The sequence below is a fragment of the Schistocerca gregaria genome, chromosome 3 (assembly GCF_023897955.1).
Source record: "Schistocerca gregaria isolate iqSchGreg1 chromosome 3, iqSchGreg1.2, whole genome shotgun sequence".
NCBI lineage: Eukaryota > Metazoa > Arthropoda > Insecta > Orthoptera > Acrididae > Schistocerca > Schistocerca gregaria.
Window position 1 is genome coordinate 882158404 of NC_064922.1, and position 26824 is coordinate 882185227.

Here is a 26824-nt window from a genome sequence, read left to right on the forward strand (position 1 = left end):
ACAAACTTCTCTTCTCCACAATCCTATTCAATACTTCCTCATTAGTTACGTGAGCTACGCACCTAATCTTCAACATTCTTCTGTAGCACCACATTTCGAAAGCTTTTATTCTCTTCATGTCCAAACTATTTATTGTCCATGTTTCACTTCCATACATGGCTACACTCCATACAAATTCTTTCAGAAACGACTTTCTGACACGTAAATCTATACTCGATGTTAGCAAATTTCTGTTCTTCAGAAACGCTTTCCTTGCCATTGCCAGTCTACATTTTATATCCTCTCTACTTCGACCATCATTAGTTATTTTGCTCCCCAAATAGCAAAACTCCTTTACTACTTTAAGTGTCTCATTTCCTAATCTAATTCCCTCAACATCACCCGACTTAATTCGACTACATTCCATTATCCTCATTTTGCTTTTGTTGATGTTCATCTTATATCCTAATTTCAAGACACTATCCATTCCATTCAACTGCTCTTCCAAGTCCTTTGCTGTCTCTGTCAGAATTACAATGTCATGGGCGAACCTCAAAGTTTTTATTTCTTCTCCATGGACTTTAATACCTACTCCGAAATTTTCTTTTGTTTCCTTTACTGCTTGAATAACATCAGGGATAGGCAACAACCCTGTCTCACTCCCTTCCCAACTTCCCAACCACTGCCTCCCTTTCATGCCCCTCGACTCGTATAACTTCCATCTGGTTTCTGTACAAATTGTAAATAGCCTTTCGCCCTCTGTATTTTACCCCTGCAACCTTTAGAATTTGAAAGAGAGTATTCCAGTCAACATTGTCAACAGCTTTCTCTAAGTCTACAAATGCTAGAAACGTAGGTTTGCCTTTCCTTAATCTTTCTTCTAAGATAAGTCGTAAGGCCCGTATTGCCTCACGTGTTCCAACATTTCTACGGAATCCAAACTGATCTTTCCCGAGGTCGGCATCTATCAGTTTTTCCATTCGTCTGTAAAGAATTCGTGTTAGTGTTTTGCAGCTGTGACTTATTAAACTGATAGTTCGGTAATTTTCACATCTGTCAACACCTGCTTTATTTGGGATTGGAATTATTCAATTCTTCTTGAAGTATGAGGGTATTTCGCCTGTCTCATACATCTTGCTCACCAGATGGTAGAGTTTTGTCAGGACTGGCTCTCCCAAGGCCGTCAGTAGTTCTAATGGAATGTTGTCTACTCCAGGGGCCTTGTTTCAACTCAGGTCTTTCAGTGCTCTGTCAAATTCTTCACGCAGTATCATATCTCCCATTTCATCTTCATCTAAATCCACTTCCATTTCCATAATATTGTCCTCAAGTACATCGCCCTTGTATAGACCCTCTATATACTCCTACCTTTCTGCTTTCCCCTCTTTGCTTAGAACTGGGTTTCAATATGAGCGCTTCATATGCATACAAGTGGCTCTCTTTTCTCCAAAGGTCTCTTTAATTTTCCTGTAGGCAGTATTTATCTTACCCCTAGTGAGATAAGCCTCTAAATCCTTACATTTGTCCTCTAGCCATCCTTGCTTAGCCATTTTGCACTTCCTGTCGATCTCATTTTTAAGACGTTTGTATTCCTTTACTGCTTCATTTACTGCATATTTATATTTTATCCTTTCATCAATTAAATTCAATATTTATTCTGTTACCCAAGGATTTCTACTAGCCCTCGTCTTTTTACCTACTTGATCCTCTACTGCCTTCACTACTTCATCCCTCAAAGCTACCCATTCTTCTTCTACTGTTTTTCTTTCCCCCATTCCTGTCAATTGTTTCGTTTTGCTGTCCCTGAAACTCTGTACAACCTCTGGTTTAGTCAGTTTATCCAGGTCCCATCTCCTTAAATTCCCACCTTTTTGCAGTTTCGTTTTAATCTACAGTTCATAACCAATAGATTGTGGTCAGAGTCCACATCTGCCCCTGGAAATGTCCTACAATTTAAAACCTGATTCCTAAATCTTTGTCTTACCATTATATAATCTATCTGATACCTTTTAGTATCTCCAGGATTCTTCTATGTATACAACATTCTTTTATGATTCTTGAACCAAGTGTTAGCTATGATTAAGTTATGCTCTACCAGGCGGCTTCCTCTTTCATTTCTTAGCCCCAATCCATATTCACCCACTATGTTTCCTTCTCTCCCTTTTCCTACTGAAGAATTCCAGTCACCCATGACTATTATATTTTCGTCTCCCTTCACTACCAGAACAATTTCTTTTATCTCATCATACATTTCTTACATTTCTTCGTCATCTGCAGAGGTAGTTGACATATAAACCTGTACTACGGTAGTAGGCATGGGCTTCGTGTCTATCTTGGCCACTATAATACGTTCACTATGCTGTTTGTAGTAACTTATCCGCAGTCCTATCTTTTTATTCATTATCAAACCTACTGCTGCATTACCCCTATTTGATTTTGTATTTATAACCCTGTATTCACCTGACCAAAAGTCTTGTTACTCGTGCCACCGAACTTCACTAATTCCCACTATATAACCTATATAACCTATCCATTTCCCTTTTTAAATTTTCTAACCTACCTGCCCGATTAAGGGATCTGACATTCCACGCTCTGATCCGTAGAATGCCAGTTTTGTTTCTCCTGATAACGACGTCCTCTTGAGTAGTCCCCGCCCAGAGATCCGAATGGGGGACTATTTTACCTCCGGAATATTTTACCGAAGAGGACGCCATCATCATTTAACCATACAGTAAAGCTGCATGCCCTCGGGAAAAATTACGTCTGTAGTTTCCCCTTGCTTTCAGCCGTTCGCAGTACCAGCACATCAAGGCCGATTTGGTTATTGTTACAAGGCCAGGTCAGTCAATCATCCAGACTGTTGCCCCTGCAACTACTGAAAAGGCTGCTGCCCCTCTTCAGGAACCACACGTTTGTCTGGCCTCTCAACAGATACCGCTCCGTTGTGGTTGCACCTACGGTACGGCTATCTGTATCGTTGAGGCACGGAAGCCTCCCCACTAACGGCAAGGTCCATGGTTCATGGGGGGAGGCGGTAATTAGTAGGTCTTGTTATTTCTTACATGACGTAAATAACCTGCGTATGATAACTGCCACAGTAGAGAAATTACCACCTCTTGTCATACACATCTGGCAATAATGGCATAAGGCTCCGAAACACTGAATTTGCTGATAGAATAATGCTTCTGCTGTGAAACGCAAAAGACTATCCTCTGGACGATATCCACTGAAGGATGTCACTCCTCAGATTGTTCGATTGTGTGTGAGTTCCTAAGGGACCAAACTGCTGAGGTCATCGATCCCTAGACTTACGCACTACTTAAACTAACTTATGCTAACTTTAGCTAAGAGCAGCACTCACAACCATGCCCGAGGGAGGAGTCGAACCTCCGGCGGGAGGGACCGCGCAGTCTGTGACGCCTAAAACCGCGCTGCCACTCCGCGAGGCATATTGGGTAATTGGTAATTACACAGGTATGGGACTGTGACAAACGTAACTACAGTACGTGGGTGAAGCCCGAGATTCTCAGCCCCGCCGTACTTCGTTACACAATCCGCAAAGGTACGCTGACGTATTGTAATATTAAATGTGCAATAAAAGAACAGCGTGTGGCGGTAATAATGATGGAAAATGGACTATGTGCCACGTGTAATAACTGAGTGAAGCACATGTCTCACTCCCACGTGTTACTAAAAAAAAAAAAAAGTTCAACCAGGGAAGTTGCGTAGAAGCTGTGCTAACATAACTTCGAGTACTTACTGTATGGATTAACTACTTCAGAGCGGCAAACCATTCCCGATTACAAACCTGCATTGTGCAAAGAGTGCAGAGGTACTAAATTGTGTGTTGCGCCTAGAAGCTCTATTGACGAAGTGTCTAACAACAGTGAGCTGTATGCCTACGCTACTTCCCATTGTATGACGTACAACGGCTCCGATACGACTGTTGGGGGGGGGGGGGGGGGGGGGGAGAGGAAGACCTGGTGATATGGAGTATTTCTGATGTTTTGGAAGACGACTTGTAAGGACCAATAAAAAAGTTACAGTTGCAGCCCTGTTGAAAATCTGCGTGATAATGATTTTTAAATCATTTTCTCGAAAGAAAAACGCTTGTCTTCACTATGTTTCTTCCTTTCGTTGAGAGTTCGTTTTGCGAAAATAATGACTGCTTAAACGCTTCCGGAAGTGATCACAACGAGAAGTTTCGTGAATAATACTTAATTTGCGAGGCAAATGTTCGAAAACCTTAACTCTTTCAACATTTTGAATATTACCCGCTACGTAATGCCGCAGTACTGTGACTGAACTGTAAAGAATTGGTCTGTGCCTAACGACTATCCTGCCTTCTTATGAGATGAACAACGTTAGCTAATAAGCTTCACACGCACAAGAGAACACAAGCCTCTTCCGAAGGGGAGCGGTGGTAGTGGGAGGGGGGGGGGGGGGGGGTCAGTAGAATTCACACTACTCTTCACTGTCGTGACGTCACTAATGGGTTTTCGATCAACTAATTTTGCGAGCGCGTGTGGACGGCTTGTGTGTGAGCTGTGTGCATTGTGATTACTCATTTCGTTTGTAATGTGTGTGCCACAGTGCGGCATTTCAAATCAATGGCGCTATAAAAATGTATCACAAACTCGCAGTAACGATATCAGAATTGAAGAAACATTATAATAACAAAAACATGACATTGGTCGCGCTAGTAGGCTATAGCGTAGTGGGTACCGTCCTGGTTTCTGAAGTAGAAGGCTCTGGGTTCGCATCCCACTCAATGCTAATTTTTTTCATCTTTTGTTAACACAATCTGGGACTTCGTTATGAGTGTAGTACAAGTGTCTTCTGCAGTGTTTGATGTTATTTAACGCTTCCGTCTGATTAGACAACCAAGGCTGAAATAAATATTACGGTGTTTATTTCTGATTATGTGACGTGTGTGGTTAGGCAGGAATCTAAGAGGACAGGCTTACAGTGGTGCCAAGTGAAACGACAGACCTTAAAATTCATATTCTTTCTTGTCATAAATGCTTAGCTGTTTATTTCCGAATATGTGGGGATTTCAGAATGTTTGGTTAGTCAGGAACTTAAGAAGGCAGTTTTAATTGCTGCGGGTGAAACGATGAGCAGTAAAAATCACAATCTTCCTTGTCACAAAATTTTCACATGTCGCGCAACCACAAACAAATCCCTGAAAGAGTTCTCGCTATAACTCTGGTTTTCTCCTGTCACTAACACATCCAAGAATGCCAGCTATCGAGAAAGCTAAAGCTTCGTTTCTGGACGCCCTCACAGTTCCTGTAAAAAGCAGTGCGAAACGTACTCGACCACCCGAAGAGCGGGTGGAAGCAGCAGTGGCACCAACCTGTGACCGTGAAGGTGCCGCCGTCCCTGCGGAAGCCCAGACCGTCGCGCTTAACGTAGAGCCAGTAGTTGATGCGGTCGCCGGGCCGGAGCGCCGTCTTCTGGTCCTCGAAGACCCAGCGGCCGTCTCGCGGTCGCACCACGTCGGCGGACAGCTGTCCAGCTTCCAGGTCGCGCATCTCCTTGTTGACGTTGGCGTGCACGGCGAACAGCTCCAGGCCCGGCTCGTCTGCAAGAGAGAGGGGCCCGCGTCAGTCAGCAGCAAGCTACACCGCTGACAGCACACACCGACGGTCGAGACACTTTTGTCAACGATAATGGCTTCTTCTTGTGGCTTTCTCGTCTGATGAATTCTAATATGCTAAACAAACAAACTGCATCGTGCACCATTTACTTTTACAATTAGTACTCAATATTTAAAAAATTCGCTTCTAGTGATTTAAAAGAAATTGTATTGTGTGTTAACTGGGGGCCTAGAAACGACGGAGAGGATCCGTCCCCGCCGCAGCCGAAGTGGTCCACAACCCCACGATAACTACCGCAGTCCACTTCACCCCTCCGCTGCCCCACACCGAACTCGGGGTTATTGTGAAGTTCGGCCCACGGTGGTAGTTTAAGCTGTAGGAGACGTTCTGAGCCATCAAGGGCTCACCAGTTTAGTATTGGAGGACAGCGTGGAGGGTAAAAACAGTAGAGAGAGACCAAGAGATGAGTACACTAAGCAGATTCAGAAGGATGTAGGGTGCAGTAGGTACTTGGAAACGAAGAAGCTTGCACAGGATAGAGTAGCATTAAGAGCTGCACCAATCCAGTGTCTGGTCTGAAAACCGCAATAACAACTACAGTTTAAGCGGCACAATTAAAATATTGACTCAATGATTACGCTTTACACAAAAACGCCAATCCCTGCAGTCTTTTACGGAGCAATGTGTTAGATCCTCAAAGAATCAAAGTATTCACTCTACGGAGGTGTGTACACTGCTTTGAGAGTTCTCATTGTGGAAACAATCCCTTACATTGCGGCTAAGACATTTCTCCATAGCATCCTTTCTTCCAGGAGTATTAGTCCAGCAAGGTATGTAGGGGAGCTTATGCGAAGTTTCTAAAGTGGAAGTAAAGTTGTCAGGGCAGTTCTCGGTGCGTATTCCTGTCCAGAAATCAGTTTCAATCTGTCAAGAAGTCTCATTCCCCGAGAGTGATAGGTTCTTATAGAGATCTCTACCATTCTCGTCCACCCCCTTCGCTGAGTGGTCTGCGTGGAAGTTTGCTGTGTGGAGGTACCGGTTTCAGTTCCCGGTTTTGCCAGACATTTTTCCTTGATGGAAGGACTAGAACGGGGTTCACTCAGCCTCACGATGCCAACTGAAGAGATACTTCAAGAGAAGTAGCGGCTCCAAGGTCTGCAAAGCCTATAACGGGCGAGAGAGCGGTATGCTGAGAGCACACTTCTCCATACCGCATCCAGATGACGGCATTGGCTGACGATGACAAGGGAGTCGGTCTGTCCTAATTGGTCCTTCTGAGGCCAGAACGTTGGAGCTTTGCCATTCTCGTTATCCGGTCATTGAAGTTCTGTTCTTTGAGGCACGTAACGTTCCACCTTCACGCCTCAGGATTGTCACTCTAGCATGCCCACAGTTTACGTTAACAGAAGACTTATGGTCCAGAAGAGCTTTCAGCTCAGAAAGTCCGGCATCATCAGTCATGTACTAACCCATTACCGGCTGGGCTCCTGGGAGGAATAAGTCAGTCAGAACAGGCAATATTAATCTTTTGCTATTTTTCATCAACCAGGGTATACATACATAATAATATAAACAATAATTATCAGCCGCGCTGTGGTTCCCAGTATACGTTAAACTGTAGGCCCACAAACGCATTTCAAAATCATCCAAGTATTCTCTCTCCCTTTTTTTGAGCGTCCATGACCCACAACCATATAATACCATCTGTTTCTTAGTCTGTTGGTATTATCTTTGCCGTCAATAAACCTTTCAACTTTTTGAAAGCGCTATTACGCATAGATATTGGTTCAAATGGCTCTGAGCACTATGGGACTCAACTGCTGTGGTCACCAGTCCCCTAGAACTACTTAAACCTAAGGGCATCACACACATCCATGCCCGAGGCAGGATTCCAACCTGCGACCGTAGCATTCGCACGGTTCCGGACTGCGCGCCTAGAACCGCGAGACCACCGCGGCCGGCACGCATAGATATTCTGCTTCTTACTTTCTCAATACAGCTGTCATTTTCTGTTATGGTAACAGGCGAACAAAACAATAAATATCTTTCAGATTACTGAGGGAAAAAAAGAACAATTCAAATATAGTAATTTGTTCAGGTTATACGATGGCTTGCATTACGTAAGAATTAAGCAATACACGGAAGATTATGTAAGTTGTTGCTTTCCCTAATGTGATAAGAGTGTTGATTCTGGTGGGAAATTAGTGTTTAAATTTGCATAGTCTTTTGTAGAAGTCACTTGCTGACAGGCTTGCCACTCGGCCGTAAGGAAAACGAGACTTACAACACCTGAACTTGAGTCTCGCGAACAGGTGAAGAGCCTTTGACGCCTATTCCGTGGAGGCCGAGTAGGAAGTTGCCGCGAAAGCAGCACCTCTCTGTGGTGTCTACCCCATGCTCAATCCATAAACCACAAAGTTTCTTTGTTCTTTCTGGGAGGCGGAGCGCTCGCCCCCTCTGCTGCCATCCATAAGGTTAAATCGAGCGAGATGAGACACTAGACTCGTATTTGGGAGGATGGCAATTGAAATTCCCGCCCAGCCATGTTTCCTGTGGTTTACCTAGATCTCTTAAGGCGAATACTGGGACGAAAGAGGACGATGGGTCGCCTTCTATAATTTCCACAGTCCGTGTTAACGACCCCGCCGACAGGACGCTGAAGTATAATCATCCATCCATATTTTATACGCACTCGCCTTAAATTTAGGTATGAATGGCTTGTATTGAAACCGCGGTAACTCCGTGCCTGTTGCGCATTCCTTCTTTCCAAGGACGTCCGTATACCCATTTTGTCGGAGACTTTGGAACGATGCTATCCAGGGAAATTTCATCATTGATCGGTAGCGTTGTGCCTCAGTTGTAAGATAAACGTTGTTATCCTCTCCAACTGCTCTGGTGTTACGTTGTGATAACAAACTGATTTGTTTCCACAGCAGTGTTGTGAAGATATTCTGTACCGCATGGTATTTCCCAACTTCCGTATCGCACCAGATGCGAGCTACCAGAAAAGCAGTGGACCCTTTCGTAAGCTCAAGCTTCCGGCACGGTTTCACGCAGAGGAAGCGGCGAAACCGCATTGAGCGCAGCCTGCGGGTTGTGGGTGCCCCGTAGCGGCGTTACCTAACGCCAGCCCGAGGCAGAAGACGCAGCGCGCGGTGACGGGCTAGGCGAGATGGACGCGTCTCCCGCCAGCCGCGGGGAATTCCGCCCATCGCGCCAAAGGTCAGGGCCGCAGCTCCGCCCACTGTGTGTACCTGTGCGTCCCCCTGGCACTCTCCGTTTTCTCTCCCACTTCAGCATCTTTCTCAACGTATCCATCATGATAATGACCGGCAGCATCGGGAGTCGGCTTTGAGAAATCACTTACGCTTACAATTCAACGCGTCCCTCTTCTGTTACGACAGGTAGTTCATCGCTACCTATTCTCCACAAACCAACGCACGGTGTGTAGCGGAGAATACTTTCGTAAACCTATCATTCCATTTCACAATTGTCAGCTGGGAATAATTACAGCCGGTAAGCCACCGTATGGCCTATAACTACTCAGATTTTCTCATCATTTCGTTTTGTGAGATGTATATAGGAAGAAATGGTATGTTGCTCAACTATCCTTTGAAAGTACCCTCTCAGAATTTCAACAGTAAACTTCTTTGTGATGATTAAATCAAATGTGCTTTTCGTTCCAAAAGATCCATATTGAGGAGATCCACCAAGCAGTAGAATATGTCAGAGAATACACAGTACATTTTTCCAAAGAAGAAACATATTCTAATGTACCTTGCACATATGGCTCTAAGCACTATGGGACTTAACATCTGTGGTCGTCAGTCCCCTAGACTTAGAACTACTTAAACCTAACTAGCCTAAGGACATCACATACAGCCATGATAGAGGCAGGTTTCGAACCTGCGATCTTAGCAGCCGCCTAGTTCCGGACTGAAGTGCCTAGAACCGCTCGACCACAGCGGCTGTCCCTTTCACAGAGCCTAAGTGTAATTATCCTCCTGTATGTGCAATGTTAAGAAATTTTAAACATGTTTTCATTTATGCTACGGTAGCAGGTTCGAATCGTGCCTCAGGTATGGGTGTGTGTGACGTCCTTCCGTTAGTTTGGTTTAAGTAGTTCTAAGTTCTAGGGGACTGATGACCTCAGCAGTTAAGTCCCATAGTGCTCAGAGCCATTTGAACCATTTTTTTCATTTAAAAAGTCTAAATGACACTGTACTTGATTGCACAACATGTGACGTGTTACATCCTGCAATGACGTCTTACGATGTGAAGATAATTTCTAGCACGATCGAAACTGGTCATATTTTCTGAACTCGAGATCTAGACAAATAAATGCTATATTTCATTTCGAAGGTAATAATAAACTTATCACAAAATATATTCATATGATAATTCTTAGGCTATTGCAACCATGCGTCTCCGAATAGAAGAATCACTCTACAGCGCTTAGTTGGTTAGTTTGCTTCATGTTTCATGGATCATTTGCACAATAAATAGCAGTGATATGGAAAGGGTCATGGTCCGTTGTGGTCGAGTGGTACTAGGCGCTTCAGTCTGGAACCGCGCGACCGCTACGGTCGCAGGTTCGAATCCTGCCTTGGGCATGGTTGTGTGTGATGTCCTTAGGTTGGTTAGGTTTAAGTAGTTCTAAGTTATAGGGGACTCATGTCCTCAGATGTTAAGTCCCACAGTGCTCAGAGTCGTTTTGTATTGCCCGCATCTCGTGGTCGTGCGGTAGCGTTCTCGCTTCCCACGCCCGGGTTCCCGGTTCGATTCCCGGCGAGGTCAGGGATTTTCTCTGCCTCGTGATGGCTGGGTGTTGTGTGATGTCCTTAGGTTAGTTAGATTTAAGAAGTTCTAGGGGACTGATAACCTAAGATGTTAAGTGCCATAGTGCTGAGAGGCCTTTGAGCCCCTCGTTTTATATTCACATCACAAATTAATTTGTCCACATGGCTACGTGCTGAACCTGTAAAGGCTTTTGTCCTTTTTGTATTATTATTATTAAATATGTAGAACTGCGTCAGTGATTCCTACCCAGTACCTGTTACACATTACGATGATCGCATTACGGCACTGAATTTGTACCGAACTCAGATTGTCCGCGCTACTCGCATTAACTGAAAATATTCGTAACATGTATACATCAAACGCTTCTGCTAAGAAATGCATTGCCGGCTGCCGTGGTCTTGCGGTTCTAGGCACTCAGTCCGGAACCGCAGGTTCGAATCCTGCCTCGGGCATGGGTGTGTGTGATGTTCTTAGGTTAGTTAGGTTTAAGTAGTTCTAAGTTCTAGGGGACTCATGACCACACATGTTAAGTCCCATAGTGCTCAGAGCCATTTTTTTAAGAAATGCATCAACAGAGTAGAAGGCGTTGACCAAAATTAAATCCTTTAGACTTCTCTTAAACTGAAATTTGTAAGTAGGATGGCGATTAAAATTCCCGTCCAGCTATCTTGATTTTGGATCTGCCAAATCATTGAAAATTTGTGTTCGTAGATAATGTACGCCTTTCAGGAGCAAAGTATGGGACTTATAACCTTTGTCAAATTTATTCTTATTTGTAACATTGATTCCATGACCTGAGCTATTGGTTTGGAAAAAGAGATATATATTAATGGCAATTTCATTAAGGAATACATATACTGGGAAGCAGTAGTTAGTATAGAGTGTATAATAATTATGTGTTGTTTATGTTCGTTCAAATCAGAAAGACTTTTTATAGGTTAAGTGAACATTTTAGAGACTTTGACACGTTAAGCCACAATATTCGGAAGCGGCAGGAGCAGCCGCACAAGCAAAGCCGGCACGTGTGTGGCTTTGGTCACGTTTCTGTCCAACGTGAGAAGGCCGATGACCACCGGAGTTCGTGCAGCAGCAGTCAGCGCTTCATCTACATCTACATCTACATCTACATCTACATCCGTACTCCGCAAGCCACCTGACGGTGTGTGGCGGAGGGTACCCTGAGTACCTCTATCGGTTCTCCCTTCTATTCCAGTCTCGTATTGTACGTGGAAAGAAGGACTGTCGGTATGCTTCTGTGTGGGCTCTAATCTCTCTGATTTTATCCTCATGGTCTCTTCGCGAGATATACGTAGGAGGGAGCAATATACTGCTTGACTCTTCGGTGAAGGTATGTTCTCGAAACTTCAACAAAAGCCCGTACCGAGCTACTGAGCGTCTCTCCTGCAGAGTCTTCCACTGGAGTTTATCTATCATCTCCGTAACGCTTTCGCAATTACTAAATGATCCTGTAACGAAGCGCGCTGCTCTCCGTTGGATCTTCTCTATCTCTTCTATCAACCCTACCTGGTGCGGATCCCACACTGCTGAGCAGTATTCAAGCATTGGGCGAACAAGCGTACTGTAACCTACTTCCTTTGTTGTCGGATTGCATTTCCTTAGGATTCTTCCAATGAATCTCAGTCTGGCATCTGCTTTACCGACGATCAACTTTATATGATCATTCCATTTTAAATCACTCCTAATGTGTACTCCCAGATAATTTATGGAATTAACTGCTTCCAGTTGCTGACCTGCTATTTTGTAGCTAAATGATAAGGGACCTATCTTTCTATGTATTCGCATCACATTACACTTCGCTACATTGAGATTCAATTGCCATTCCGTGCACCATGCGTCAATTCGCTGCAGATCCTCCTGCTTCGGCAGATCGACGACCGAGCAGACGGGCAACACTTCCAAGGAGAGCGGCGACCAGTGGCCAATGCTCCAGGAACTGTCAGCATGCTGAACTCACGTACGTGACGTATCTGGCGAAGCGGAGGAGGCGGCAGGGCAAAGCCCGGCCGCGCCAGCATAGAGGTAGAACAATGGAAACCCGACACATTGGTCACGTTTGTGCCCAATGTGAGAAGCATAGATCAACGACCGAAGAGTCAGTCGCCGCCCTAGAAGCTTTGCGACATTGGCAAAAACACCGAATAAATACCTCCGACAAACGGGTGAAAGGTGGTCCTTTAAGGAGGCCCTGCAAGCGGCGAAAGAAGACGCGAAGGTCCGTCGTCTGGATGGACGGACCGATGATTAGTCAGCGGACGTCATACTTAGCTACGACGACTTAGCTGCTACGCTGCTCTACAGAAGACGTCGGTATCGCACCAATAGGACAACGCAAAAGATACCATCCCAGATGTTACCAGAAAGAAGCTCGAGTGGTACTTACCCAGGTGGCTGATGACGACGAAGGAGCTGTGGCCTCACCAAATGGGTAACCTGTGAGCCTAGAGGTTGATGTACTTCGCCAGAAGACGCCCAACCTGGTTCGATTCCTGGACGCATCACTCCTCGTCATGCCGTAGCCGCTTGTTAACAACGTAACGAGCTAAGACCACGCCGCTACCGCAGTTAAGTCACGGGCACAGTACTGAATGGAAGAATAAGCCACCGGCGCGACGCTGCAACACCAGCCGTCGCTGCATCAGCTGTCACACTACAACTCCGCCGGTCCGCCGCCGCGAGGAATTGAGAAAATTAAAACACAATGTATCAATCTGTCCGCTGAAAGGGTCTTATGTCTCATTACATGACTGTTAGTGGAACCACCAATGTTTCACTCACACCTCCCCTACTGAGCCGATGAATGAGTCCCCTCCACCGCCCACAAAGTGTCGCTTCCTTCCCGCCATTCCTAACAAAATAATAACCTTTGCTCCCCTCTGTCACTGACGCTCAATATCTAGTGTCCCTGAATCCCGCCCCGCTACATTAGTATCCCTCGTTCCACAAACAGGCCTCTGTAGGACGTCCTTGGTTTCACACCGCAAATAATCCTTTTTACGTGCCACGTTACTGGACTCGGAAAACGTTAGCTTGGCTTTATGAATTACCCAAAAAATAATCCTTTTTGACATCATCGAATGAAATTAACCAAAGCATGCTACGTTTTTATTTTCTTAACACCTAGTCAGACAACATTCGCACTGCAAATAGCGATCTGTTTAGGGATTTCAGAAGTTCTGTGGTATGCTCCTCTCATTTGAATTTATTATCAAGCTGTGATCCCAAGAATTTAACACTGAATCATCAGGTTACCCTTCATTCCGAGGCTGTTGCACGCAGCGACCGTTATATTGATTTGTAAATAATAGATTTCAGCTATCAGTCGTCCTTTGGAATTTTTATTGACAGATCTAGATTTCAGCTAGAAACTAGCCATTCTCAATGCTAAGAACACAACAGGTACATAGTTAGATGATGTCATAAAAAGTTGCAATTAATGGCTTCACTCATATGATCTATATATTACATACCACTATCCGTTTTTGGTCAATGCATGTAATGCCTGTTGGTCTGTCTTTGTACACAGTCCATTGAATACTAATATTTGCGGAAGGCGGGCTGTTATCTTTTTGTATCTGCTCGCGTCATATGTTAGCCACATATAAGTACTCACGGGAAACTTGTTACGGGTTCTGATCTTCATATAGTGTGTTTTTTCAAAGTTTAGTGACAAAGAAGTGGCTGTGAGCCATCTATTAATGTCCATGAAAATTGCATTAATCGACCTTTCTAAGGCTACACTTGATTTGATATTTTTTGCAAATGTTTGTCTCATCTGTAAACAAAACAAACTTGGCATCTGGCTATGTTACTGATAAAGACCCTTAGATGAAACCTCGTGAGACGCCACATGTTGTTGATTACCAGTTGGATGATGTCTGCTAGCTTAATTAACGTATCTTTCCTAGTGATGTCTCTTTCCTGTCGGAGAAATAGTTTTTCAACCACTTCGAAATATTTTCTGTTACACCGTAATACTCGTATTTACTTATACGGATTTTGTGATTTCCACAGTCAGATGTCTTTGACAGATCACAAAAATACAAATAACCTAAATTTATGGCCTGGTAAATCAGGTACATTCTCGCTGTATGAGTTGATAGCCTTCTCAATATCGGAACTTTGACAATATATTATTTATCAGGAGATTAAGAAGCCGACTGTATGTTTCCTTTTCTAATGCACAACGCCTCTTTTATGGCGTCTGTTAGTGAAGATTGTTCAGCATATCCGTAATGCTTCTGCCTCGATTAAACGATCTCGTGAGCAACCGCGCCGCTCGTCATTAGCCCTTCTGTATATATTCCATTAATCCGACCTGGTAACGGTTCCAGATAGACGAGCAATACTCAACAGTCGGTCGAGCCAAAGGTTTGTAAGTTCTTTTTCCGTGGATGAATTACATTTCCTTAAGACTCTTCTACTGAGTCTCAGCTTGGCTTTGACAATATGTTATTTATCAGGAGATTAAGAAGCCGACTGTATGTTTCCTTTTCTAATGCACAACGCCTCTTTTGTGGCGTCTGTTAGTGAAGATTGTTCAGCATATCCGTAATGCTTCTGCCTCGATTAAATGATCTCGTGAGCAACCGCACCGCTCTTCATTAGCCCTTCTGTATATATTCCATTAATCCGACCTGGTAACGGTTCCATACAGACGAGCAATTCTCAACAGTCGGTCGAGCAAAAGTTTTGTAAGTTCTTTTTCCGTGGATGAATTACATTTCCTTAAGACTCTTCTACTGAGTCTCAGCTTGGCACCTACTTTTCTTGCTGCTAGCTTTGTGTGGTCATTTCACTCGCTCCAGAAGCTTACTCGTAGCTATTTTATGGTAGTTGCTGATTCCAGTGCTTTATCACGAAAGTGTAATGGAACAATAGTGGAGCTCTTCACCTATTTATGCACATGCGTCACATTTATTTACGTTGAGAACCAGCTGCCTGTCCGTGCATCAATCGTCTTTTTGCTGCTGTCTTCTGGAGTTGCAACTTTCCGACGTTATCTACCAGATCACTTACGAAGGTGTTTTGATAAGTCTGGTAAATTTCCATAGAAGAATGGAACTTTTTTGCTGCACTGTCGTGCTTGGTAAGCTTGATTGTTCCAAGGACTTTCAACAATGTACACTGCACAGTTCATTGTTGGAACCCGTCGGAATTGTCAGTGTGTCGACTGTGATTGAAGATGGAATTTTGTGCAGTTATTAAATATTTTCAATCGAAGGGTTAGATTACTCCACAAAACAAAAAAGAACTGGATGCAGTTCATGAGGACTCTGCACCATCTTTGAAGATGATTTACATTTGGATTAATGAATATAAATGCGGTTGGTCAGGTACCGAAGACGATCACCCTCCAGCCGACCAGTTGAATTCACCACGAAGGAAACCATTGACAGAATCCATAATATGGCAATGCAAGACCGCCGAATAAAATTTCGTGAGAGTGCTGAGACTGTAGACATTTCAACAGAGCGAGTGCATAATATCTTGCACGGAGAGTTGTTCATGAAGTAGCTGCGTGCGAGGTGGTTGCTGCGATTGCTCACAGTCGACCAAAAGTGCATCCAGCACAACTCTTCAAATCAACGTCTGGTGATCTTTAAATCGTAGTCAGCAAGACTTTTTGCACCGATTTGTGACTGTTGGTGAAACCTGAATCAATCATTACACACCAGAGAGGAGGAGGAGGAGGAGATAAGTGTTTAACGTCCCGTGGACAACGAAGTCATTAAAGACGGAGCGCAAGCTCGGGTGAGGGAAGGATGGGGAAGGAAATCGGCCGTGCCCTTTCAAAGGAACCATCCCGGAAGTTGCCTGAAGCGATTTAGGGAAATCACGGAAAACCTAAATCAGGATGGCCGGAGACGGGATTGAACCGTCGTCCTCCCGAATGCGAGTCCAGTGTGCTAACCACTGCGCCACCTCGCTCGGTTTACACACCAGAGTCAAAACGATGTTCAAAACAATGGACAAAATGCGGTGAAAGTGCACCGAAGAAGGCGAAGACCATTTCCTCAGTTGATAAGGTTTTTTGGGATCCCTAAGGTTCAAATGGCTCTGAGCACTATAGGACTTAACATCTTAGGTCATCAGTCCCCTAGAACTTAGAACTACTGAAACCTAACTAACCTAAGGACATCACACACATCCATGCCCGAGGCAGGACTCGAACTTGCGACCGTAGCAGTCCCGCGGTTCCGAACTGCGGCGCCTAGAACCGCACGGCCACCGCGGCCGGCTGATTCCTAAGGAATAATCCTCATAGATTACTTGTAAAAAGGCAGAACCGTAACTGGATCCTACTGTGCTTGTATCGTATGAAACTTGCGTTGGCTGAAACGTGTCCAAAATTGGTACGCAAAAAATTGCTTCTCCACAATCGCACACAGTAGCGGTAACAATGCCGAAAGAGCATGACCTAGGCTTTGAATTGGTTGCTTGCCTACCCTATTCATCAGACGTAGCCCCAAGTGACTTCTTCCTCTTCCCCAAATTGAAAATTTGACTTGTTGGGAAGAAATTATCATCAAATGAGCAAGTGATAGCTGCAGTCAACGAGTATTTTACAGTTATTTTTTCGATGGAACTAAAAAGCTGGAGGATCGCTGTACCAAGCTTATATCCCTCAGAGGGGATTATATTAAGAAGTAAGGCGGGCTGCTTATGAAACGAACACTTTTTCTTACTTTTTTTTTGCCAGAATTACCAAACCAACATCGTATATGTACAGGCTATTTATAAATTACGAGGGTTGAAACTTTAATAATGGCAACTATTTAATTACAGCTCGTACAAAATAGATACGTGTTTCAAACTTTTACTGACCTTCAAAGTTGTCATCAGCATTGCCTGTTTAACCCGTTGCCAGCGATGTGGAAGTCGTAGGATACTCTTAGCAGTGCCAGTTGTGTTGACAGTTGATGTTCATCTTTGGGATACAACCTACGACCGCTTTAGAGACAGAAGTGATGACACTTTCTGCAGGACCTGACCATCGATTTGCAGAACAATGCTCAAGCACGTACAGGGCAAGTTGTTACTGATTTGTTTGACTGATGAGGCTGCTAAGTGCTATAACAGCTACTGTACTCTCCTGACTTAAGCCCTCGTAAGTTCAACTCGATTTCTAAACTGAAGGAAATATTTCACGGCATTCGTTTCAGAACTGCTACAAATTCGTCGGGCAATAGACCACGCCGCTCGAACTGTCAACACAACTAGCACTGCTAAGAGTATCCTACGGCTTCCACATCGCTGGTAACGGGTTATACACAATGCTGGTGACTACTTTGAAGGTTAGTAAAACTTTGAAACGCGTATCTATTTTTTACGAGCTGTAAATAAATAGTTGCCACTATTAAAGTTCCAACACTCGTAGTTACACAATAGTAACCTTTAACTGTGAAAAAGGTAAATAACTGTCAGAAGTATTTGACACGACATTGAATACAGTATATCTTTAAGTTTTATTTACAAATGTTTAATGCAGCTACTTTTTGTAACACCACAAACGTCCCATCTGGCCGGCCACGGTGGTCTCGCGGTTAAGGCGCTCAGTCCGGAACCGCGCAACTGCTACGGTCGCAGGTTCGAATCCTGCCTCGGGCATGGATGTGTGTGATGTCCTTAGGTTAGTTAGGTTTAAGTAGTTCTAAGTTCTAGGGGACTGATGACCACAGATGTTAAGACCCATAGTGCTCAGAGGCATTTTGTCCCATCTGTAGTCAGTTAGCTGCCGAAGTCTATAGAGCAGACCTTGATTTATGGTGGCAGCTGCTTGTACGAGTGTGGTTTGGAAAGTTCTTGGAACGGAATAGAAAAAAGTACTTACATCACTGAAACTTTTTTTAAATTTTTCAATGTAGTCTCCTTGCAGATTAATGCACTTGGTCCAACGACGTTCCAGTGCCTTGATCCCGTCTCGAAAATGAGTTTCCTGTAGGCATGCAAAATAGTTGTCAACTCCGGTTACCAATTCTTTTTTGAAGTGAATCTTCGTCCACCAAGAAAAATTTTCAGTTTTGGCAAGAGATGGAAGTCTGATGGAGTCATATTCGGTGAATGAGGTGGGTATGGCAACAATTCATGCCTTAGTTCGTGTAATTTTGCCATGGCGACTGCACATGTGTGCGGGCGCTCAGTGTCTTGATGGAAGGTGACTTTCTTCCTTGCTAAACTTGGCCTTATTTTGCGTATCTTTTGTTGCAATTTGGCCAGGTGGTGGTGGTGGTGGTTAGTGTTTAACGTCCCATCGACAACGGGGTCATTAGAGACGGAGCGCAAGCTCGGGTTAGGGAAGGATTGGGAAGGAAATCGGCCGTGCCCTTTCAAAGGAACCATCCCGTCATTTGCCTGAAACGATTTAGGGAAATCACGGAAAACCTAAATCAGGATGGCTGGAGAGGGGATTGAACCGTCGTCCTCCCGAATGCGAGTCCAGTGCAATTTGGCCAGGAGGTTACCATAGTAGTCACCAGTAATTGTTTGCTCAGTGGGGAGATAATCTACAATCACAATCCTCTTCGCATCCCAGAACACTGATGTCATGACCTTTCCCGCCGAAAGAACTATCTTTGCTTTCTTTGGTGGCGGAGCAGCATGTTTCCACTGCTTTGACTGTTGTTTTGTCTCTGGGGTATAGTAGTGCACCCAAGTTTCATTTTTGGTTACAAACTGGTGCAAAAAATCTTGTTCGTTTCTCCTAAAACTGGTCAAACATTGTTCCGATATGTCCATTCTCGTGCGTTTTTGTTACTCAATCAAGAGTCGCGGCACCCATCTTGCAGATAATTTTTTCATTTCTAATTCTTCAGTTAAAATGAGATATACGCTTACAGATGACATCTGGCAAGCGTTAGCAATTTCACGCACTTTCAATCGGCGATCCTCCAAGACCACTTTGTGCACTTTTGCAATGATTTCTGGGGTAGTGATACATCTTGGCCGACCACTGCGCGGATCATCATCTAATCTCTCCCAACCAAATTTGAATTCATTTGTCCACTTGGCAACAGTTGAATATGAAGGAGCGGAGTCCCCCAGTCTATTCTGGAAATCGGCATGAATGTTCTTTGCTTTCATACCTTCCTTTACTAAGTATTTAATCACTGCTCGAATCTCGATTTTTTGCATCTTCGCAAATCACTACGCGGGAACAACAACAGAGCCACGTCACCGCCACAGCCCTCTTCCAAGAGCACTGACGTGGCACGTGTTTACAGGCAACAGTCCAATGAATATCACGTGGACAACTCGTTGCGCTAGCGCTGACCTCTCGTGGTGATCCTGAGAACTTTTCAAACCACCCTCGTATTATCCCTTGTCGCAGATCGTCGACGTTTCGCGGAAGCGGAGGAACGAACATTCTGTCTTTAGTATGACCCCATACACAGAACTCCGTGGTGGGTAAATCACGTGATCGTGGAGGCCAGGATATTGTTCCACCACGTCCAATCCAACTCGGGACATTCCTACAGAGATACGCGACAACGTCACGATGATAACGTTGTGGCACAGCTTCTTGATGGAAAATAAATTCTGTGCCCGTATCCTGTTGTAATTGAGACATTAGGTGGTGTTCTGGCATATACAGGTACGATATTCCAGTTACGGTTGACTCAGAAAAAAAAGAAACGACCGTAAATCTTATTATACCAGCTTACAACACAAAAAATTACTTAGGCAAGTCCCATCCATGTTCGATTGTGTAATGTGGTTTCTGCTCACCCCATGTCGAAATTTTATGCAGTTTCACTTTACTACTAAAAATGGTTCAAATGGCTCTGAGCACTATGGGACTTAACCTCTGAGGTCATCAGTCCCCTAGAACTTAGAACTACTTAAACCTAACTAACCTAAGGACTTCAAACACCTCCATGCCCGCGGCAGGATTCGAACCTGCGGCCGTAGCGGATATTCATTGGACAAATATATTGTACTAGAACTGACATGTTCACGCAGTTTGGGTGCATTGATCCTGAGAAATCAGTACCCAGAACAACCACCTCTGGCCGTAATAATGGCCTTGATACGTCTGGGCATTGAGTCAAACAGAGCTTGGATGGGGTGTACAGGTACAGCTGCCCATGCAGCTTCAACACGATACCACAGTTCATCAAGAGTAGTGACTAGCGTATTGTGACGAACCAGTTGCTCGGCCACCATTGACCAGACGTTTTCAATTAGTGAGAGATCTGGAGAATGTGCTGGCCTGGGCAGCAGTCGGACATTTTCTGTATCCAGAAAGGCCCGTACAGGACCTGCAACATGCGGTCGTGTATTATCCTGCTGAAATGCAGGGGTTCGCAGTGATCGAATGAAGGGTAGAGCCACGGGTCGTAACACATCTGAAATGTGACGTCCACTGTTCAAAGTGCGGTCAATGCGAACAAGAGGTGACTGAGACCTGTAACCAATGGCACCCCATACCATCACGCCGGGTGATACGCCAGTATGGCGATGTCGAATACACGTTTCCAATGTGCGTTCACCGCGATGTCGCCAAACACGGATACGACCATCATGATGCTATAAACAGAACTGGATTCATCCGAAAAACTGACGTTTTGCCATTCCTGCTCCCAGGTTCGTCGTTGAGTACACCATCGCAGGCGCTCCTGTCTGTGATGCAGCGTCAAGGGTAACCGCAGCCATGGTCTCCAAGCTGATAGTCCATGCTGCTGCAAACGTCGTTGAACTTGCAAATGTCCCCATCTGTTGACTCAGGGATCGAGACGTGGCTGCACGATCCGTTACAGCCATGCGGATAAGGTGCCTGTCACCTCGACTGCTAGTGATAAGAGGCCGTTGGGATCCAGCACGGCGTACGTATTACCCTCCTGAACCTACCGATTCCATATTCTGCTAACAGTCATCGGATCTTGACCAACGCGAGCAGCAGTGTCGGGATACGATGAACCGCAATCGCGATAGGCTACAATCCGACCTTTATCAAAGTCGGAAACGTGATGGTACGCATTTCTCCTCATTACACGAGGCATCACAACAACGTTTCACCAGGCAACGCCGGTAAACTGCTGTTTGTGTATGAGAAATCGGTTGGAAACTTTCCTCACGTCAGCACGTTGTAGGTGTCGCCACCGGCGCCAACCTTGCGTGAATGCTATGAAAAACTGATCATTTGCATATCACAGCATCTTTTTCCTGTTGGTGAAATTTCGCGTCTGTAGCTCGTCATCTGAGTGGTGTAGCTGTTTTACTGGCTAGTAGTGTATAAGCATCCCGCATTGAAGTCCGCGCTTTCGTCGTTTGTTAATTTATTTCGTGTAAATCTCTCAATAGCTGTCGACGCTATTTCTCTGAACTCAAGCCGCATCTGTTCTACACTCACATGTTTAATTTGGATTGATTGGAGATTGTCTCTCAGGAAGGTGTTAAGCACATTTTATCTGCTTTTTTTAGCAGGTATATTTTTCATTTATGTTTGGAGGATATGGGACCGTTGTGTTCACTAATCCCTGTATTCGTTTTGATGCTCGTTATTAGCTCACGATTATTTGTTGCTCAGAAGTCACATGCTTTTTCACAACAATTTCCTATTCGAGTGGGCTCATGAACTAAATGCTTGAAATAATTTTCAGAGAATGCGTTTAGCACAATTTCGGATGATGCTTTACGCCTGCCTCCGGGCTGAGACATGTATTTCCGGCAATATATCGAGGGTAAATTGAAGGCCGCGCGGAGCGGCCGTGCGGTTGAGGTGCCATGTCCACAGAGCATAGAAGGATATATAGCGGCCTTCGGCTGGTGCAGGATATGCCAGGTAACCCCGTTTCCCTGGACACCTACCGCGCTGTGGCCCTGTGCTGCCGTTCCAGCCTGGGTACCGTTAACTCCTTCCTTTATGCGAACAAGTATGCACTCTAGAGCTTTTCGTTGTTCAGTCCAGTGTTGGTTCGGTGTGGAGTCGGAGACGAGTTGTGTGAGATTTTGCTGTTGTGCGCGAAAATTTTCCTGCTTTCGAATGGGTATGTGTGTGTGGCGTACGGTTGTCATAACCGTAGATAAAAAAAAATCGAGAGGAGAAGAATTTCTTTCCACCGCATTCATAACGATCCAGAACTGAAGGAGAAATGGATTCGAGCGATCAGAAGAGACAACTAGAAACCTTCAACTCACAGCCGTATCTGCAGCTGTCATTTCAGCGAGGAAGACTTCGAGAATTCTTCTCCTTTTCGAAGATATTTGAAAAAAGATGCAGTTCCATCGATATTTAGTTCACATCCACCACATCTACAGCCATCAACATCAGCTTCAAAGGTAAGAAGAGCTCTCAAACGTGTTACTTCGCCTATTCCATCGTCAGTGCCCGAAGTACCAAAAACTGATTTAACGATAACTAAAGAAAAACTAGAAAAGACCCAACAAAAACTAAGTGAATCTAGAAAAAAACTTCGGAATATGAAACTGAAACAAAAGAGACTGCAATTAAAAGTGACTAGTTTAACAGATATCGTTAAATAATTAAAAAGAAAAAATATTCAGTCAGAGCACGGCGATTTGTTGTGCAACATTTCTCCAACATCATTGTGTCTTGCGCAGAGAGAGTCAGAAAAGCGTGTGAATTCAAACATGAAGAAACAGTACGATGACTGCATACGGAATTTCGCCACAACGTTGCATTTCCTCTCTCCTAAGGCTTACAACTTTGTACGACACACTTTTCAGACTTGCCAGCCGCATCCACGAAGAATTGCTAAGTAGTTTTCTTCCATCAATGCTGAACCAGGTTTCAGCTCAGAAATCTTCCGGGTACTGAGAGAAAAATGCAAACTTCACCATGGAACTTGTGTGCAGTTTGATACTCGATTCAATGGCCATTCTACAGCATATTGATTGGGATGGAAAAAAGTTGTATGCATACATGGACCTCGGATGTGGAAATACGGACGACGGAGCCCCAATTGCCAATGAAGTGTTCGTCATTCATCTTGTGTGCCTCAATTCATTGTGGAAAATTCCTCTGGATTACTTCTTCATTAAAGGGATCACTAGCGAACAAATTTATTGTCTGATTTCTCAGTGTTTGCAACTTCTGTCAGACATAAACCTAAAAGTCGTCTCAGTCACCTGTGATTGTACTTCATCCAATTTTGCGTATTTCGGAAAATTTGGTTGTAATTTCAAAGACCCAAAGTAGCTGGAAACACATTTCGAAACAGGACCTCATCATATCAATGTGTTTTTCGATCCATCTAACATGCTAAAGTTAGTACGCAATACTCTCCATGACTTGAAAAAATGAGTCGACTCAGATGGGAGAGGTATATGCTGGAAAGCCTTCGATAAACTGTTACATCTGCAACAAATGGAAGGTAAGAGTAAGCTAATAAAGTAAAAAAAAATCAGCATGAGTGGTTCAAAAATAAAAAATGAAAGTGAAGCTATGAGCTCAGTTGCTTAGGAGGAGTGTGGCGGATGCGCTGAAATATTGTAAAATGAAATGCATTCCAGGCTTCGAAGACTGTGATGGAACTATCAAATTCGTAAATATTTTTAATGATTAATTTGATGTACTAAATTCCAGAACTATTACAGAAAAAATATTGAAAACAAGCAATAAATGAAAATAGTGAACTTGATGTTTGTCTAACTTTAGAGAGAGCAGAAACTTACATTCTGCATAAAAAAAAAACCGGCAGATTAGTACTCAATGGTTCCCGTAAAACTGGTTTTATGGGTTTTCTGATATGCATCAACAGCATGCGCAGAATGTATGTCAGACTTATAAAAGAGGAGAAGTTGCTGAAATATATACCCATGTATAAAATAAGTCAAGACCATTTAGAGAGATTGTTCTGCTATATCAGAAGGAGAGGGGGAAACAACGACAACCCAAGTGCTTACGAGTTTTGCCAATTGTTCAGGGAAATTATCGTGCATAAGCAGTTGCATGAAAGTGATGTTAGCAGTGGAAATGTAATACCACTTGATAAAATTGACCTTTTGGGAGTTGGAATTGGAACTAAATTAAGCAGTGAAGACAAAATAAATGTGTCTACGCCTAAATCAAGCTTGTTGGACGCAGAAGTTTCAAGGGGAAGTGATGAAGAAGATGAACCTTTCTTACCAATGGAGCCAGTTTTTTCCTCGTTAAGTATGGATATTATGGAATACATTGGAGGATACGTTGCGCGGAGCCTAGACGGAAAATAAAATGTGAAGAATGTTTGGTGGCAATCACTGGACATAACGAAAATATGCCTTTGAACTTAGCTGTCAATTTGGTTTCAATTAAAAACCGTGGAGGGTTGGTGTAGCCTTCGTCTGATGTGAATCGCATATGTAGGATTTGTGAAAACATTTTTGAGACAATGACACTGAAAGGGAGACCAAAGAGCAAACTTACCTTTTATTGAAACAGTTTGCTCAACCAGTGCTCAAATCTCAATTTATTTGTCGACTCGCCACACTTCTCAAATGGTGGGGAAGACGATCACAGAAACTGGATAACTGACAGTATTGGGAAAATTTATTTTAGTATTAGAATCAAGAAATATGCATGTGTTAAAAACAAGAATATTGAGGGACAAAAAAATTAGACAAAATAATTTTCATTTCAAAGGCCAATAATAAAAATTTGTTAGAAATAATTAAGCTTACTACTTTATTTTTTACTCATTTTAATTTATGCTAATGTTCAAATTAATAAGACATTAATGCTGAATTATGATAGGATTGAAAAACAGCTTTTCCGTTATGATCTCTAGGAAGAGAATGGTGCGGAGAGACAATGAAAAAGAATTGTGCACAACCTATTTGCTTTTCGGTTATTTCTTTTGTGAATATATTAAACATAACAATAATCTACAGGTAATTTTGGATGCTCATTGCCGTGCGAAAGTAATGAAATTAGCAAGCAATTATAGTATGTGTTAAAAAAGTAATTTTTTCAGTGAAAGTAGTGCCATGCCATTTGATTTGTTTTTAAGTTTTTTTTACCTCGCTGAAAAACAGCTTTTCCGTTATGATCTCTAGGAAGAGAATGGTGCGGAGAGACAATGAAAAAGAATTGTGCACAACCTATTTGCTTTTCGGTTATTTCTTTAGTGAATATATTAAACATAACAATAATCTACAGGTAATTTTGGATGCTCATTGCCGTGCGAAAGTAATGAAATTAGCAAGCAATTATAGTATGTGTTAAAAAAGTAATTTTTTCAGTGAAAGTAGTGCCATGCCATTTGATTTGTTTTTAAGTTTTTTTTACCTCGCTGCCTATATTATTTAGTTTATTCGTTCATCTCCATGAATACGTTAATAACTAACAACTGCAGGCCGCGGTGGTCTCGCAGATCTAGGCGCGCAGTCCGGAACCGTGAGACTGCTACGGTCGCAGGTTCGAATCCTGCCTCGGGCATGGATGTGTGTGATGTCCTTAGGTTAGTTAGGTTTAAGTAGTTCTAAGTTCTAGGGGACTGATGACCACAGCAGTTGAGTCCCATAGTGCTCAGAGCCATTTGAACCTTTTGAACCATTTGAACTAACAACTAGAGATCAGAAAATCAAGTGAGATAAGGTAGTAAGCAAAAAATTAGGCAGGAAAGAGGAGCGCGGGCTGTGCCCAGCCGGCCAGGTAGGAGCCCAGAGGGGCGAGGTAGGCGAGCACATGCCGGCCAGGCCTCCGCCGTGGGGAAGGTCGCTCTGTATCCTTCTATGCTCATCCTTCTATGCTCTGTGGCCATGTCACAGATTGCGCGGCCCCTCCCACCGGAGGTTCGAGTCCTCCCTCGGGCATGTGTGTGTGTGTGTGTGTGTGTGTGGTGTTCTTAGCATAAGTTAGTTTAAGTAGTGTGTAAGTCTCAGCAGTTTAGTGCCTTAGGAATTCACACACATTTGAAAATTTGGTAAATTGAAGTCGGCGCCGGCCGGGTGGCCGAGCGGTTCTAGGCGCTTCAGTGTGGAACCGCGCGACCGCTACGGTCGTAGTTTCGAATCCTGCCTCGGGCATGGATGTGTGTGATGTCCTTAGGTTAGTTAGGTGTAAGTAGTTCTAAGTTCTAGGGGACTGATGACATCAGATGTTAAGTCCCATAGTGCTCAGAGCCATTTGAAAGTTTTTTTTTTTTTTTTTTTTTTTAAAGTCGGTAGATGTGTGAATTGCCTTTCAGCAATTGAATCATCTCAATTGGAAGGTTGGTAAAAGGCTCAAGCTATTATTTTATTCCGGTTGCCAAGAATAATTTTTAATCATACTAACTCACAGGAACTATCTACTACAATTTCGCTACAAGATCAACTACTTCTAACAGCAACAAACGCCCCACCGCCAACTGTATGTAGCCTATCTTTTCTTAACACTGTTAGGTCTTTAGCGGCATATGTAATTATGTAATAGGCGTATTTAAACTGTTTTAGCATGTAATTATCTGAACTGTTTCTTATTTAAATTGTTTTGTTAA

General features: G+C 43.7%; 2 protein-coding genes across 2 annotated transcripts in view; one reads left to right on the forward strand and one right to left on the reverse strand.

Moving 5' to 3' along the window:
* Positions 1–26824, reverse strand: part of LOC126355037 (beta-1,3-glucan-binding protein 2-like) — a 43264-nt gene that overhangs the window by 7826 nt on the left and 8614 nt on the right. The window contains exon 2 of the mRNA XM_050005189.1: positions 5339–5566. Coding sequence (XP_049861146.1) covers positions 5339–5566 — 228 coding nt within the window. The remainder of the gene's footprint in view (positions 1–5338; positions 5567–26824) is intronic.
* The window catches only part of LOC126355038 (collagen alpha-2(IX) chain-like), a 122906-nt gene continuing 104801 nt past the window's right edge, over positions 8720–26824 (forward strand). Inside the window, exon 1 of the mRNA XM_050005190.1 lies at positions 8720–8804. The gene's annotated coding sequence lies outside the window, so the exon portion shown is untranslated. The remainder of the gene's footprint in view (positions 8805–26824) is intronic.